Genomic DNA, 18,609 nt, shown 5'->3' on the forward strand with positions numbered 1-18,609 from the left:
CCCCAGGCCGCCCGATCATATCAGGCATCTCATCCCTTACCTGTAACCTCTCACATTACGTTGACGTTCTCCTACAGAAGTATGTCACCACTTTACCATTATACCTCCGAGACGCCTCCTCCTTGTTACAATCGCTCAAGGAGATTAAGTGGGAAGGCAGCTACAGATTGATGACATTAGACGTCACGGCACTGTATTCAAACATCGAACATGAATTGGGTATCAACTGTACCAAACAATATCTGGATAACGACCATCTCTTGCCCACCGACCAAAAATCCTTTATTCTCAAATCCATTAGGTTTATTCTGACGCACAACATGTTTCGCTTCCAGGATCAACTTTACCTGCAAACCAGGGGGACCGCCATGGGCACGCGTTTCACGCCGAGTTTCGCAAATCTCTTTATGGGGGCTTTCAAAACCAGATTCATATATAACTAGTTTTTGGGATCTAAACATAATCTTTTATTGACGGTACATTGATGACCTGTTAAGTATTTGGAACGGTGATATTTGCTCTATTAATAATTTTGTTGCACACCTCAATTCCACTGATTGGGGCATCACCTTGTCCGGTACCCACAATCAGATGCAAATTGAGGACCTGGAACAGAACGTCATCAATAATAAATTAGAAACACGCACGTATTTCAAAAAGGTGGACTGCAACAGCTACCTGGACTTCACCAGTTCACACCACAAAAAATGGAAAACCAATATTCCTTTCGGCCAGTTTAAATGAATTAGAAGGAACTGCTCCCTAGACAAAGACTTCATGACCCAGAGTGAGATCATCCGTAAGAGGTTTATACAAAATGGTTATCCTCTCCCAATCATAGAAGCGACCTTCAACAAAGCAAAAACCCTCACACAAAAAAACTGCATACCCACTAATAAAAATAATAATACAGATGATATTACTAAAAATATCAAAAAAACTAAGAAATCTGAAAATAAGTGGAGTACTAACTTTATCACGACATACAGCAACAATCATAAGGATATTAGGAGCATACTATCCAAACACTGGCATATCCTAAGAAGCGACCCATTTCTATCCAAATCATTACCCAGCCATCCTCCCTTGACGTTCAGGAGAGCTAAAACTTTAAAAAATCTATTAGCTCCAAGCAAACTGCGTGCTGACAGATTCGACCACAAATTTTCCCCCACGAGAACCCAACACTCTGAACAACCTGGCAGCTTCAGATGCAACCAACCCAAATGTCTCTGCTGTACCGCTATACGGATGTCAACTTCTTTCCAAAGTAGATCTAATGGGGGAATTTTCTCCATCAGACAACATTTAGACTGTGGATCAAAGAATGTTATCTACCTACTGGAATGCCCCTGCGGACTAGAGTATGTGGGGCGGACAATCCAAACCTTGCGCAACAGGCTTAACAAACATCGGTCAAATATCAAAAAGGGTTTCCTACAGCACAGCGTGTCTCGACACGCAACCATTCGCCATGAGGGCCTCGCCACTTGTTTTTCTATCACGCCCATTGAACAAATCGGCTCTGATTGCCATAATGTCATGCAGACGATAAAAAGGGGCGAGATGTTTTTAGATATACAAACTCAACTGCCTTAACCCATTTGGTCTTAACGAGGCCTTCGAGATAAACCTCTGAAATACCCCGAGTTCAGTTATGTTCCAATTGTGACGTTCCCTATTTCAAACAGCCAAGGTCCCCCAAGGTTGTGCAATGTAGTATTTTACATGTATATTCCACCACCACCTGATTTTCTGTACACATTTAAGGCTACTTTCACACTAGCGTTCGGTGCTCCGCTTGTGAGTTCCATTTGAAGGCTCTCACAAGCGGCTCCAAATGCATCAGTCTGGCACCGTTTGTCCTCCGGTCAGCAGGCGGACACCTGAACGCAGCTTGCAGCGTTCGGGTGTCCGCCTGGCCATGCGGAGGCAAACGGATCCGTCCAGACTTACAATGTAAGTCAATGGGGACGGATCCGTTTGAAGTTGACACAATATGGCTCAATTTTCTAACGGGTCCGTCCCCCATTGACTTTTAATGTAAAGTCAAAACGGATCCGTTTGCATTATCATGAACAAAACAAAAAAAATATATAATAATTTTTTATTTTTTTTTGTTCATGGTAATGCAAACGGATCCGTTCTGAATGGATCTAAGCGTTTGCATACAGGTGCGGATCCGTCTGTGCAGATACCAGACGGATCCGCACCTAAACGCAGGTGTGAAAGTAGCCCAAGCATGACGCTCCATATATTGAGCCAACATTTTTATTTATTTTTTATCATTTATTTGTTGTTTATTTTATATTTTATTTATTTATTTATCATTATTATTATTATTTATCATTTATTATTCATTATTTATATATATATATATATATATATATATATATTTTTTTTTTAACCATTATTATTATATCCATTATTAGTATTTTTCATTATTTGTGCAATGAACAATATGTACATGCATCACCATGGATTAATACCTTCTAATTCATTTATTACCCCCCCCCCCCTCATTCTCCTATCAAATCATTAGTCCTTGATTGATTAATGGATGATAATTATTTAATGTTGATTCATCTATTACCAATTATGCATCACTAATCCATTACCCTTTTTCATTGTCGATCATTGGTTTTATCATTATCAGAATTGATTGATCCAATCTTTTTAGCACCATTTATACATCATTATCATCATTTTATCTGTTATAACTGTCTCTTCTCTTTACCCCCTTCAGTCCCTTACCGGGACACAACGACAGAGCCCCCCCCCCCCCTTGCTATTAATATATTTCATTACACAGGTCCGCCCTCCCTGCAGTACCTACTCCACCTCCCTCCCCTGCCATCCTCGCTGCGCTTGTGTCCGCAACACACCAGTGCGGCCACTAAGCGTCCTGGTTACCCAGCAACCAGGTTACTATGTGCTGCCGGCAAGCCGCGATCACGTGACCTTCCCCTTCAGTGCGAGCGCTCCTTGATCAGAGGCATAGAAACTGATCGGAGCACAACATTCCTACTTCTCTGGCCTCACCACACCACCAATGATGGTACCTCTGCATTGTTGCTATATCATTATATATTGAACATCAAACCTATGCACATCTACTGGGGACACATCCCCACCAACCACTCCCCCTTTACTTACCCCCGCCTACTTTTCACATTGGCGTTTTTTTTTTTTTGTGTGCATTTAAATGCTGTGTGTTTGCGTAATTTCATATGCAGTGTTATGTACCTGATGAAGGGGAACTGCTCCCCGAAACGCGTTGTACTTCTGCAATAAATACGTTTCTATTTACTATCACTATCTGGACTGGATTCTTGCACCCTGGGATATTTTATCTTTATACCTAGTGTCAGAATAAGCCCCAGTACACAGCGGAGCAGCGGAGAGGGGAGGCCGCCATGTACTGACAGAGCGCTGCCTGGTCCTGGTAGTCAAGGGTGAGGACTGTCTCCCAAGGATCATTTTCTACTGGGAAATACAGGGCCCAGTATAATACACTAGAATCTATATAATATAAAGATATTAGCCCTACCCCCGAATAATAATACAATTAGGGGGTCATTTATTATATAGAAATACGTCTATGTTAGGCGTATTTCTGACACAGATTGTGGCGCAAAGGTCCTTAGCACCGCAATCTGTATCTTTTCGCGCTCGTGCCAGGTCTAAAAAAAGTGCCTACTTTTTTTGGCCATGCAGTTATTGGATACCACCGCCATATAGTAATAACACCGCCATACTGTGACAGGATAAAAGGGTATAAGAGGGCACAGTACAGGGAATGACTAGGGGCACTGCACAGGGTGTGGTAAGAGGACACAATGCAGGGTATAAGAGGGCACAGTACGGGGTGGGGGGCACAGTACAGGGTGGGGGGCACAGTCACATGACCCTGTGACGTTAGAAGGTCCTTATGGTGAATGCGGTTCAGATGCCACCATAATGAGAGGCAGAGGAGTGAGACAGGGGCCCTGGATGGACAGGAGGGGTGGACACAGCAAGTAGGTGGAAGGGGCTCTGAGGGGGATTCATACAACAAGTAGTGGCAGGAGGTCTGTGCAGAGCAGCAATAGGAGATAGGAGGGTGGGACAGGAGCCCTGGATACATGAGGGAGGAAAGGAGACGGCAGGGGCTCCATGAGGATGAGATAGGACAGGATATGGGGGGGGGGGGCAGGTGTCATGGGGGCAAACTGCTTAATGAAACAGTAACAAAACTAAATAGAATGAAGCAGCAGCAGATCGAAGAGTCCCTCTTCCTTCTGTCCCACAGACAAGAGACAGTCACAGTGCAGACTCACTCACAGACTGTGTCACGACTGTGACTGATCCAGACAGGTCTGGGAGGAGAAGGTCGCAGCGACTTGCTACTCGCGATAGCTTGTGAGTTTGCTCCGTGGTTCAGGGTATGTCATCTGGGTTTTGCCTTGTGAACCTTTTTGTCCTGACTGGGAGTTTGTAGGCATCCTTCACAGGTGAGTCCTGTCTGCCACTCCCAGCTACTATATTAGTTTCAGTTTCACTTGCAGTCATTGCCAGATATAGTCCTTACTTCCAGTGCTACTCTGACCTTGGAAGGAGATCGTTTGATGGTGTTGCTGTGGAGCTCTTGTCCGGCGTGTACTGTCGTGTTTGGGATCGCCTTCTCTGCTCGTGAATGGATAAGTCTATCTCTGCTGTTGTTTGTTTGTTGTTGTCTTCTCCTGTTGTTTTCCTAGACGTGAGTGATGGTGACTAGCGCTCCCATCGGCCTTTCCCCAGTCCAGTCTTGTTATTAGGGCGACTGAGGGTTTAGGCATCCTGCTCGCCGCACGGGTTCACACCCCGTCTAGGGTATCAGGGCAGACAGGTGCCAGCTTAGGGGTAGTCAGGGGTGGCCATTCTATTTCCCATCCGTAGATAAGGGTCCCCCTTCCCCTCCGTCTGGTGCGACATGACTGCTGCTGGGCTAGCGGTCGTGACAGTATATCTGGTCTTTTTAAAAAAAAAATAAAAAAAGTGACATTTATTTATTTATTTTTCTTGCTTGCTGTTTTGCTTTGTATTTTGTCTGTTCCACTATGGATCCGGTTTCGGTTTTGGCGAAACAATTACAGGGGTTATCCCTTGAAGTGGCAGGATTAAAAACAACTGTGCTACAGCAGCAATCCTTGGGTTCCACCGTTGCTACGGGAAACCAAGGTACTCCTGAGCCAAAAGTGGCTTTACCTGATAGGTTCTCAGGAGGGAGAGACCAATTTATAACCTTCAGAGAAGCTTGCAAGTTGTTCTTCAGGTTACGCCCTAGATCCTCCGGCGGTGAGGAACAACGGGTGGGCATTGTAATTTCTCTCCTGCAAGGAGATCCGCAGGCTTGGGCTTTCTCCCTACCATCAGACTCTCCGGCCTTACGATCAGTGGAGGAGTTTTTTGAAGCCCTGGGTCTCGTATATGATGACCCGGACAGGGTCTCACTGGCTGAGTCTAAGCTACGTAGACTTCGGCAAGAGAACCGGTCTGCTGAACTATATTGTTCCGAATTCCGTAGGTGGGCTACTGATACGTTATGGAACGACTCGGCCCTTAGGAGTCAGTTCTGCCAGGGGTTGCCTAAAAAATTAAAAGACGCGCTGGCGGTATACGAGGTGCCTGGGTCTCTTGAGGCTGCTATGTCTCTGTCCATAAGAATCGACAGACGGCTCAGGGAGAGACTATTACATTTTTTGGAGGCCTCTATAGGGCAGGGATCGGTCTGTTATGGTCCAGTCGAACCAATGCAAATAGGGGGCGCCACTAGACGGATGAATCCTCCTAAGTTCCGCCGTAGGTCAGAGGTTTGTTTTCGTTGTGGGGGGAGGGGTCATTTGGTAAAGGTTTGTCCATCAGAACCCAAGAGACCACAAACAATGGAGCCGCCGGAAAACTAGAGTCCCCAGATTGTGCGGAGGATAACAGTCTGGGCGTATTCGTTTCCTCCATACGCATGTCTCAGTTTTTGTTGTCCGCTACCGTTGAGGCGGGCAATAAAACTGAGATCTGTTCCGTCTTTTTGGACAGAGGGGCGGGGGTCAACTTGGTGGATTCACGGTTTGCTCAGGCGCTGGGTTTTACTCCGGAACCGGTATGCAGAACTATTCCTGTTTTTGCCATCGACTCCTCCCCTCTTACTCAGAGAGAGTTAACTCAGATCATCCATAATATCCATCTGCAGGTAGGGGACCTCCATAAAGAGCATATCTCTTGTTATGTCCTGGATGGTCTTCCGGCTCCTATGGTATTGGGGTTTCCCTGGCTGGTGACTCACAATCCAGTGGTGGATTGGCAGGCCGGGGAGATTGTGGAGTGGAGTGAACATTGTAAGGACAACTGCTTGAGTAGTAGGTGCTCAACACTCTCTGTAACATCTTTACCTGCCTTTCTATCAGATTTTATGGATGTGTTCTCTGAGAAGGGTTGTCAGGGGTTACCACCTCATCGTCCATATGATTGCCCGATTAATCTATTACCTGGGGCAAAACTACCTAAAACCCGGTTATACAATCTTTCTGGCCCGGAGAGGAAGGCTATGAAAGATTATATTTCGGAGAGTTTGGCTAAGGGACACATCAGACCCTCTTCTTCACCTGTGGCTGCAGGGTTCTTTTTCGTTAAAAAGAAAGATGGGGGCCTACGTCCTTGCCTGGATTTCCGGGAATTTAAACCGGATAACTATCCGAGATCCCTATCCTCTTCCTCTCATTCCCGACCTCTTTAATCAGGATGCTGGTGCTAAATGGTTCTCCAAAATTGATCTCAGAGGAGCCTATAACCTGGTTCGCATCAAAGAGGGGGATGAGTGGAAGATGGCTTTTAATACTCCGGAAGGGCATTATGAAAATCTGGTCATGCCATTTGGTCTTACTAATGCGCCTGCGGTATTCCAACATTTTGTCAACGATATTTTTAGTCACCTTATCGGGAGATTTGTTGTGATATATCTGGATGACATCCTGGTCTATTCCCCGGCAGTGTTCCCTCTAAGCCTTGGCAGCTGCTGAGCGGGGTCGGCTCAGAGCTGTGCACAGCGCCATCAAAGGTGGGCGATAGGAAAACCTAAGATAATTGTCACATCAAAGAGCATACAAACCACTGCGCCATCCCGTACAATACAGTATAACCCCTGCACCATCCCGTACAATACAGTATAACCCCTGCACCATCCCGTACAATACAGTATAACCCCTGCACCATCCCGTACAATACAGTATAACCCCTGCACCATCCCGTACAATACAGTATAGTCCTCTCTGTGATCACTGGACATTGCTCTCCATATAAAAACCATACAGGGAAAAAAAATCTTTGATCCAGAGAACTTACATAGAAAAACTAATAACCAAGAGCCTAAAACAAAACCCAGTTTCTGACCCTTATGTTAAAACATAACTTTCATTTGATTGCTTTAATACCTAAACAACTAAATATTTTTTTATTTTTTTTAAAAAGCTGCTGTTTCTCTAGATGACCTTATGTTTATGGTAGTGGTAATAGAGTCTCAAAGGTCTATAAAAGCAGCTACACTATACAAACCATTGAGACTCTATTAACACTACTATCAACATAAGGTCATCTAGAGAAACAGTAGGTTTTTCTTTTTTTTCTTTCTCTTTAGGTGTTAAAACATAACTTTAATTAGATTGCTCTAACACCTAAACGGGGAAAAAAAGAATTTTAAAAACCTGCTTTTTCTCTAGATGACCTTATGTTAATAGTAGTGTTAATAGAGTCTCAAAGGTCTGTAAAAATAGTGTAGCTGCTTTTATAGACCCTTGAGACTCTATTACCACTACCATAAACATAAGGTCATCTAGAGAAACAGCAGGTTTTTAAAATTATTTTTTTCCTTTAGGTATTAAAGCAATCAAATGAAAGTTATGTTTTAACATAAGGGTCAGAACAGAACCGCACACAAAATGTCTCCTGCGGAGTGAAGAAAGACCTTGCTAAGTGCTAACCTGACACTGGCTAGGACATCTAACTTATACATCTTCTTGTATATAGTGATATGGAGCATGCTGGTATAACCTGGGTATCTTCTGTATATAATTATATACGTACAGCTGGTATAAGTTATACATCTTCTTGTATACAGTGATATGGAACATGCTGGTATAACCTGGGCATCTCCTGTTGTATATAAAAAATGGTATATCACCCGTGGGTGATGTGAGACAAAAAGCGCTTTTTGTCTCGCATCACCCACGGGTGATATACCATTTTATATATACTTTCCTAAGGAGAACAATAGCTCCTTGATAGACAGCAAGCAGCGGGATCTTCCTATTAAGGTAGATTTACACATCCAAACAATAGGAGCGCAGGGGGGACCTTTTACTTCCTGTTTTATATAGTTATATATGTTACTTTTCCCCCCCATTTTCCTTGGCTGAGACAAGCAACATTGCCAATGCAAAACCTGAAGGGAATGCAATGCTGTTTCAGAGAGACTCCCTTTAGCCTCTCTAAGATGGCGGCACCAACCAGCATTCCCTTGTTTTGCATTGGCGAGTCTGCTGTGATAAAACCTCCCATACAGAACATGCTGTTTTCATTGCTTTCACAGACACAGCTCCTGCTGCCCACATGAAGGACTTATCACTATCAGGCTCGGCCAGAGAGACTCCTTCACTTCACTCACTCTAGCCTATAGGATTAAAAATAACTTTGATTGTTGTGTTCTCCCCTACTACTGACATTGTACCGTCATTGATTGCTGAGCTGGTCTCTCCTGGTATTTCTAGAGTGTGAACTCGTAACAAGAAGTGGAGAACAGCGGGGGACAATAGTGGCACTAGTAGTCTACTAGTGCCACTATTGTCCCCCGCTGTTCTCCACTTCTTGTCACGAGTTCACACTCTAGAAATACCAGGACAGACCAGCTCAGCAATCAATGACGGTTTCTAGGATTTTACTTATTGTAGGTAGCCCATAAGAGAAACTCACTCTCACTGTGTGCCTCTGGCCTGGCTCTAAGATGGCGGTGCCGCCGCCACTATCGCACCTTACTGCCTGCTGCTGCTGCTCAGTCCTCCTCTTCCTGCAAAAAGAAGGAGGAGGCAGAAGTCGCACGTGGTAGCTGGTAGGCGGCGCCCCGCTGTGCCGTGCCGCTGCACAAGACTACGCGGAGGACGTCGGCGCCGTCACGCAGATGAGTCTGACGACAAGTGCTGGCATTTTACCAGCAGCGTTAGCGAACTTAGCGGCACGCTGTAGGCTGAGTGAGCGGGCATTATAAAATTGTGAGCGGGGCCACAATAATTGCTGCGCGGCCGCCCACCCGCGCAGCTTAGAGGGAACACTGTTCCCCGGATCTGGATACACATAAGATCCATGTGAGACAAGTGCTGCAGATATTAAGGGCCAACAAATTGTTTGCTAAGTTAGAAAAATGTGTGTTCGCCATAAAAGAACTGCCATTTCTGGGGTATGTGTTGTCAGATTCAGGTTTCCGCATGGATCCAGAGAAAGTCCGGGCGATTATAGACTGGGATCTGCCTGAGAACCTGAAGGCATTGCAACGCTTCCTGGGGTTTGCTAATTTTTATAGAAAGTTTATAAAGAACTATTCCTTGGTTTGTCAAACCACTGACGGACATGACCCGAAAGGGATCCGATTTTTCCAAATGGTCACATGCAGCCAAAACTGCCTTTGCATCTCTGAAGGAGAGATTCACCTCGGCCCCTATTCTTGTACAGCCAGATGTCTTGCTTCCTTTTATTGTAGAGGTTGACGCATCAGAGGTGGGGGTGGGAGCGGTACTATCTCAGGGCCCGTCCCCTGGTGAATGGCGTCCGTGTGCTTTCTTTTCAAAGAAATTGTCTACTGCAGAAAGGAACAATGATATTGGCAACAGGGAACTTTTGGCTATTAAGTTGGCTTTTGAGGAGTGGCGTCATTTTTTGGAGGGGGCGGTTCATCCCGTCACGGTGATTACGGATCACAAAAACGTATTATATCTGGAGTCTGCTAAGCGTCTCACCCTTAGACAGGCTCGGTGGTCGTTATTTTTTACTAGGTTTAATTTTGTAATAACCTATCACCCGGGGGCAAAAAATACTAAGGCGGATGCATTGTCTTAAAGTTTTCCTGGAGGGGGTGATGTTGAGGTACCAGAGCCCATTTTGCAAAAGGGGGTGGTGGTCTCTGCATTACACTCAGGTTTGGAGGGGAGGGTGTTGGAAGCTCAGGGGGACGCCCCGGCCTCCTGCCCCTCGGGTAAACTGTTTGTGCCAGAAAATTTACGACTGGAGATACTAAAAGAACACCATAACTCCACACTGGCAGGACTCCCAGGTAGTAGGGCAACCTCTGAGTTAGTGTCTCGTTGGTTCTGGTGGCCTAAATGGCGCCAGGAGGTGTTGAATTTTGTGTCTGCATGTGCTACCTGTGCTCGTTCTAAGGTAGATCATACTCGTCCGGCAGGGCGTCTTTTACCTCTGGCCATCCCCAACAGGCCTTGGACGCACCTGTCAATGGATTTCATTACGGATCTACCAGTATCAGCGGGGAAGACTGTTATTCTTGTAGTTGTTGACAGATTCAGTAAAATGGTGCACTTTATTGCTCTTGCCGCATTGCCTAATGCTAACACACTGGCTCAGGTTTTTATTGACCACATCGTGAAGCTTCACGGGGTCCCTTCCGATATTGTTTCGGATCGTGGTACCCAATTCGTTTCTAAATTTTGGAAAGCTTTTTGTTCTCGTTTAGGCGTTCATCTGTCGTTTTCTTCATCTTTCCATCCACAGTCCAACGGTCAGACTGAACGTACCAATCAAAACCTAGAGACATATTTGAGATGCTTTGTTTCCGAAAATCAGGAGGAATGGTCATCTTATTTACCGTTAGCCGAGTTTGCCATTAATAATCGTCGTCAAGAATCCACCGATAAGTCACCATTTTTTGGTGCGTATGGTTTCCATCCTCAGTTTTGTACGTTTAGTGAGGGGGGCCGTCTGGGATTCCCGAGGAGGAACGATTTGCGTCTTCACTTTCTTCAGTGTGGCAGAGTGTGCAAGAAAGTTTGAAGAGAATTGGTGGTAGATACAAATGTGCGGCTGATAGGAAGCGCTCTGAAGGTCCGGACCTTGGGGTGAATGACTTGGTGTGGTTGTCTACCAGAAATATCAAGTTGAAGGTTCCCTCGTGGAAATTAGGTCCGAGATTTATTGGTCCTTATAGGGTAATTAAGATCATTAACCCGGTGGCTTTTCGTCTGGAGCTACCTCAGACTCTAAGGATCCATAATGTCTTCCACAGATCTCTGCTTAAGAGATATGTAGAACCTCCTGAACCATTGCCACTACCGCCTCCACCGGTGGTTGTTGATGGCAGTCTTGAGTTTCAGGTAGAAAAGATTGTTGATTCACGATATGTTCGCCGCTCTCTTCAGTACCTCGTGCACTGGAAAGGTTATGGTTCCGAAGAGAGAATGTGGGTTCCAGCATCAGAGATAAAAGCGGACAGACTCATTCGGGCCTTTCATAGCTCCCATCCGGAGAAGCCTGGTCTTGAGGGTCCAGGGGCCCCTCGTAGAAAGGGGGGTACTGTCACGACTGTGACTGATCCAGACAGGTCTGGGAGGAGAAGGTCGCAGCGACTTGCTACTCGCGATAGCTTGTGAGTTTGCTCCGTGGTTCAGGGTATGTCATCTGGGTTTTGCCTTGTGAACATTTTTGTCCTGACTGGGAGTTTGTAGGCATCCTTCTCAGGTGAGTCCTGTCTGCCACTCCCAGCTACTATATTAGTTTCAGTTTCACTTGCAGTCATTGCCAGATATAGTCATTACTTCCAGTGCTACTCTGACCTTGGAAGGAGATCGTTTGATGGTGATGCTGTGGAGCTCTTGTCCGGCGTGGACTGTCGTGTTTGGGATCGCCTTCTCTGCTCGTGACTGGATAAGTCTATCTCTGATATAGATTGTTTGTTTGTTGCTGTCTTCCCCTATTGTTCTCCTAGACGTGAGTGATGGTGACTAGCGCTCCCATCGGCCTTTCCCCACTCTAGGCTTTAGGGTGACTGAGGGTTTAGGCATCCTGCTCGCCGCACGGGTTCACACCCCATCTAGGGTATCAGGGCAGACAGGTGCCAGCTTAGGGTTAGTCAGGGGTGGCCATTCTATTTCCCATCCGTAGATAAGGGTCCCCCTTCCCCTCCGTCTGGTGCGACACGACTGCTGCTGGGCTAGCGGTCGTGACAGACTGTCTTCACACTTCTCTGCTCCAGGTCTCTCTCCTCAGGCAGCATGTCCTGTGTAGAGAGGGCGTGTCCTGTGTAGAGGGGGCGTGTCATGTGTAGAGGGGGCATGTCCTGTGTAGAGGGGGCGTGTTCTGAGTCTCTGCAGCTCAGAGGGCCGACCAAAGGGGTACTACGTAAGTGAAATGACAGCAGTGAGAGCTTCCATCTGTATTGATGGAAGTGCTCATAGCAGCTTAGTGGGCCCCCCCAGGAGCATTGGGCCCCGGCACTTGCCCAGGGATGCCGGGTTATGACGCCGGCCCTGGTTATGGGGGACCAGTGGATGACACACTATTATGGGGGACCTGTGGATGACATATGACTGAGGAGGGCTATCAGGGGACTTTATACAGGGGTAATATAACTGAGGGGTATCAGGGTACACTATACAGGGGTAATATAACTGAGGAGGGCTATCAAAGACATTATACAGGGGTAATATAAGTTATATTTCCTCTGTATAATGTCCCCTGATAGCCCTCCTAAGTTATATTACCCCTGTATAATAATGTCCCCTGATACCCCTTAGTTATATTACCCCCTGTATAATAATGTACACTGATACCCCTTAGTTATATTACCCCCTGTATAATTTAACCTGATACCCCTCAGTTATATTATATAACTGAGGGGTATCAGTGTACATTATACAGGGTTAATACAAGTGAGGAGGGCTATCAGGGACATAATACAGGGGTGAGGGGTAAGATAAGTTATATTACCCCTGTATAATGTCTGATAGTAGCCTAGCCCTACTCAGTTATATTTCCCCTCATGTACCCTGATACCCCTAGTTATATTATCCCCTGTATGATTTACCCTGATACCCATCAGATATATTATATAACTGAGGGGTATCAGGATAATACAGACGACAACAGAGGATTCGTAGCACTGTGGGACAGGGGGGGTACATACTACTTTTTTTTATATGCCCAGCCCTCACCTCACCAGCTAGCAGACGGCCAGGCGCGCAGGCAGGGTACTAATACTCAGATGCAGCGTGACGTAACGTCAGCGTCAACTCAGCCTGCGCCGCACAGCACGCACTCCCTCTCTGCCTCCGCCGGGTCCAGGACTCCGCCCCCCTATTTGAATACTAGCCACCGCCCGGCAGCCCACAGCCAGATATTGTAAATGAACTGACAGCGCAGCGGGCGGCGGCCACCAGCAAAACAGACAGGGAAATAGGCTGGGGGGCAGTGCGCACGGTGACGAACCTATTAGGGTGTGCCCAGGCACACCCGGCACACCCCGTGCGCACGCCTATGAGTTGCATAGAAAAACAGGACCCGTGAACCAAACTGTGTCCTTAAGGTGACTGGTAGCAACTGACCTGGTTGCTAAGTCTGCTGGGTTATGGTCAGTAGGTAAAAAGCGCCATTACTTTGGGAAAGTGGACCTCCTGATTCTTAACACTCGGTTGTTAGCGTAAACGTAAAAACGCTTAGTTTGGTTCTAAATGTAGCCCAGGACCACTTTACTGTCTGTATAAAACTCGATGTCTCGAATCTCTAGGTTTATCTCTGATGTAATTAATTCTGCTAGTTCAACGGCTAGTACAGCGGCACAGAGTTGTAGCCTGGGTATTGTATGTTCGGGAAGTGGTGCGAGTTTCGCTTTGCCTATGACAAACCCTGTGTGGCATTGACCTTTGTTGTCTACAGTTTTAAGATAAGCTACAGCGGCAATTGCTTAGACGGACGCGTCAGAGAATACGTAAAGTCTTTGTGTTTTTACTTCTGTGGATGGCACAGGAGTATAAGAACGTGGAACATGCAGGTTAGATAAAGTCTTTAGGGAGTTTCTCCACTCTATCCATATGTTTCTTTTTTCAGGGGAAAGTGGGTGATCCCAATCCAATGTCTCCTGAGTTAAGTCTCTAAGTAATGATTTGACCTGGATTTTAATGGGGGCCGTGAATCCCAAGGGATCATAAAGACTGTTTATGACAGACAGGACACCTCTAGGGGTAAAGGGCTTCTCTTCCTGGCTGACTTGGAAGGTAAACATATCTGATTTTAGATCCCAGTGGAGACCAAGGCTACGTTTTATAGGAAGGGAGTCAGTCCCTAAGTCTAAGCTCTGTAGGTCATTTGAGTGGTCTTGAGAGGGAAATGCTTCTATCAGCTGCTTACTATTGAAGGCTATTTTGTGAAGTCTCAGGTTTGAGCATGCGAGCATTTCTTGAGCTCTCTTAAGGAGACTTATTGCACCCTCAATAGTGGGTAGGGATTTTAGACAGTCATCTACATAAAAGTCTCTTTCTACGAATTGTCTGACGTCTGACCCATATTCTAGTTCGCCTTCCTGAGCAGAGTGTCTGAGACCATAAGTTGCAACTGCAGGGGAGGGGCTGTTACCAAAGATATGTACCCGCATGCGGTACTCCGCGATATCTTTTGTGGGGTCATTGTCAATAAACCAAAGAAATCTTAAGAAGTTTCTGTGTTCCTCTTTAACGAGAAAGCAATGAAACATCTACTAAATTAGTCTAGAGTCTTTGCGAAAACGAAGCAGTACTCCTAGGAGCCTGTTAAGATCTGGACCTGAGAGCAGGATGTCGTTTAAGGAGACACCTTCGTATTTTGCACTAGAGTCAAACACTACTCTAATTTGACCTGGTTTCTTTGGATGGTAAACCCCGAATATGGGTAAATACCAACAATCTTCCGAGTTTTTAAGGGTGGGAGCTACCTCAGCAGGACCAGTCTCAAATATTTTCCTCATGAAAGTAAAGACGTGGTCTTTCATTTCTGGTTTCTTGTGGAAGCTACGTCTTAGAGCAATGGTTCTCAACCTTTCTAAAGCCGTGACCCCTTAATACAGTTCCTCATGTTGTGGTGACCCCAAACCATTACATTTTTTTCCTTGCTACGTCATAACTAATTTTGCTACTGTTATGAATTGTAATGTAAATATCTGATATGCAGGATGTATTTTTATTGCTACAAATTTAACATAATTAAAGCAGAGTAATTAATCACAAAGACATCCACAGATCCCCCCTAAACAGTGCCATCCACAGATCCCCCTCCCCTAAACAGTGCCATCCACAGATCTCCCCCCTAAACAGTGCCATCCACAGATCTCCCCCCTAAACAGTGCCATCCACAGATCTCCCCCCTAAACAGTGCCATCCACAGATCCCCCCTAAACAGTGCCATCCACAGATCCCCCCTAAACAGTGCCATCCACAGATCCCCCCTAAACAGTGCCATCCACAGATCCCCCCTCCCCTAAACAGTGCCATGATGTCAGTGAGTGAGCGCCGCCCCCCGCACTGCCTGCTATTACCGGAGCTAAGACAAAGTAAGATATCCCATATCCAAATAAATTATAATCTAAGTAAAGAGCTCAGCAATGAGCAATGATTAAAGTTAAAGTAGTTTCTGATTAGTTTATAAATATACTGCTGTGAGCGGCGTGGCCATGTATATTCTAAGGCTACTTTCACACTAGCGTTCGGGGCTCCGCTTGTGAGATCCGTTTAAAGGCTCTCACAAGCGGCCCGGAACGGATCCGTCCAGCCCTAATGCATTCTCAGTGGACGCGGATCCGCTCAGAATGCATCAGTCTGGCAGCGTTCAGCCTCCGCTCCGCTCAGCAGGCGGACACCCGAACGCTGCTTGCAGCATTCGGGTGTCCGCCTGGCCGTGCGGAGGCAAACGGATCCGTCCAGACTTACAATGTAAGTCAATAGGGACAGATCCGTTTGAAGATGACACAGTATGGCTCAGTTTTCAAACGGATCCGTCCCCCATTGACTTTCAATGTAAAGTCAAAACGGATCCGTTTGCATTATCAAGAACATGGTTCATGGTTATGCAAACGGATCCGTTCTGAAAGGATGCAAGCGTTTGCATTATAGGAGCGGATCCGTCTGTGCAGACACCAGACGGATCCGCTCCTAACGCAAGTGTGAAAGTAGCCTAACCCCCAGGCAAGCGTCCCTGTCACCATGGGAACGTCTGGGGGTTAGAATATACCATCGAATTTGAGTTTTTACGATAAGCCTCAGGCGACCCCCCGGAAAGGGCCGATCGACCCCCAAAGGGGTCGCGACCCCTAGGTTGAGAACCGCTGTCTTAGAGAGACAAAACGTCTGTAGACTTGCTCTCTGTTAGGCAAATGTTGCCTTTGAGGCCTGAAAGGAAGGGGTGCGACCCAACTATTTGTTTCATCCTTAGTGATTTTCTTTTGCATGGTTTCTAAATACAAGAAAATAGATAAAGAGATCCGCTCACTTCTGTTCTCTCACGATAGGTGCTCCAAACCCGAGTTTGAGACACCCATCAAGGCTTAATATAGTTTGCATAGAAATATGGGTTGGGCACTCATATATGGAAATATAGGACACTATTTAATGGGTTAATAGCACATGAAATACAATAAAAATGTCATACTAAAAAACAATACATCAAAACACAATATGCATATTCTCACTGTTTGTAAAAAGACAATAAAAAAACTATTTAGGCAGGGACTGGTAGAACCAAATTCTCTCTTTATATTCCTAATATGGACTCAAAGGGTCCTAGATGTTGGATATAGGCTGTTGTTTATAGAGAGAAAATGGTGCAAACAGTCTCCGCTTGTTTAGGTGGTAGTCCTCCTAATAGGTTATCCTTCATAAAACATGAGGTGGTGGTGAGGGTCACGAACCTTAGCTTCCAGGCGCTGGTAAATGACGTAATGCGGTCTTTTATTGTAGAGTGAAGAGAATCCTTCTTTTTGTTAAAGTGCACTAAGTTCCATAGAAAATTCGGGGTATCTGTCCAGGATTCACGCCAAACGCGTTTCGGGGAGACGCTTTCCCCTTCCTCAGTGGCATACCCCAATTCCATAAGTCAGTGTATTTTATAGTTACTACTGGTCTTTCAAAAAGTCCGGTCTGGATCTTGGTTACGTCCAAAATCCGGTCTGGATCCAATTCCTGGATATCATTTTATATCATTGCGGCTTGCTTGCGATTTAGGTGCGGTTTCTTTATAAAGGTGCGTTTTTTTCTATTATACTTGCAATTTTGTATATATGATTTAGTCCATATGGAATTATTTCATGTTGGGCCTTTCATTAATATATTCTGCCTTGCAATATTCAATACAAGGGGGTACCTTGTGTTTCCTTGTATATTACCACTACGACTTATTCAATATAAGCGGCAGATCTAATCTCGATGCAGTATGACGATAAAATTGGTGATGTATAGCATAAAAAATATATAATAAAAAAGATAAAAGTAAAATATAAAACCAATAAATATGTGTGCTTGATATAGGTTTCTATTAGTTCTATATGGAAGGGGTATATTCCCTCCAGTAACAAATCCCTTAAAGACCCATTTCAATTAAAAGCGCATCTGCGATTTTGGTTGCGTTTAATTTAATTATAGATGTGTTTTTTGTCTCATATCCACAATATTGCGTTTATTAGACTAATCATAAAGGATTTTTGTACAGAAAAGCACACATATTTATTGGTTTTATATTTTACTTTAATCTTTTTTATTATATATTTTTTATGCTATACATCACCAATTTCATCGTCATACTGCATCGAGATTAGATCTGCCGCTTGAATTGAATAAGTCGTAGTGGTAATATACAAGGAAACACAAGTTACCCCCTTGTATTGAATATTGTAAGGCAGAATATATTAATGGAAGGCCCAACATGAAATAATTCCATATGGACTAAATCATAGTGCACTTTAACAAAAAGAAGGATTCTCTTCACTCTACAACAAAAGACCGCATTACGTCATTTACCAGCGCCTGGAAGCTAAGGTTCGTGACCCTCACCACCACCTCACGATCAGCTGTGAGAGACACGAGGGACGCTAAGAACTCCGCAGCCGGGACGCCGGCTCAGAGAACGGAGGAAAGACTTACCAACAAGTCCCATTAAAACAACAGCACAGGCGGAGGTAAGCCCACACTTGTGGGTGAAATATAAAGAGTTACTTTACTAAGATATAAGGAGGTGAAGTGATACAAACCTATTAGTCACCTACCAAGGATTTTTTTCTTTCCAGCGATTCAATTATAACCAATTGAAACAGTATATATAGGAACTAGATACTGTTTATTAAAAGTGTCAAGTGTGTGGAGCGCTATTTGAATATTTACTCCTGGATATAACTTACTAATACAGGACATTATCAACGTTCAGTGACCTATGAGCACAATCGGTGCAATCTTTATATAAATATAGGATTGGTGCATGAGAATGTTTTATGAAGGATAACCTATTAGGAGGACTACCACCTAAACAAGCGGAGACTGTTTGCACCATTTTCTCTCTATAAACAACAGCCTATATCCAACATCTAGG

General features: G+C 45.0%; 1 protein-coding gene across 3 annotated transcripts in view; it reads left to right on the plus strand.

The window, feature by feature from the left end:
- LOC120997106 overlaps positions 1-18,609 on the plus strand; it is a 100,492-nt gene that overhangs the window by 63,810 nt on the left and 18,073 nt on the right. The window contains exon 3 of one of the 3 annotated variants that reach the window (XM_040427045.1): positions 10,663-10,671. The exons of the other annotated variants lie outside the window; for them this stretch is intronic. Within the exon in view, the coding sequence (XP_040282979.1) occupies positions 10,663-10,671 (9 nt within the window). The remainder of the gene's footprint in view (positions 1-10,662; positions 10,672-18,609) is intronic. 3 annotated transcript variants of the gene reach the window in all.

The sequence above is a fragment of the Bufo bufo genome, chromosome 4 (assembly GCF_905171765.1).
Source record: "Bufo bufo chromosome 4, aBufBuf1.1, whole genome shotgun sequence".
NCBI classification, from domain to species: Eukaryota; Metazoa; Chordata; class Amphibia; order Anura; family Bufonidae; genus Bufo; species Bufo bufo.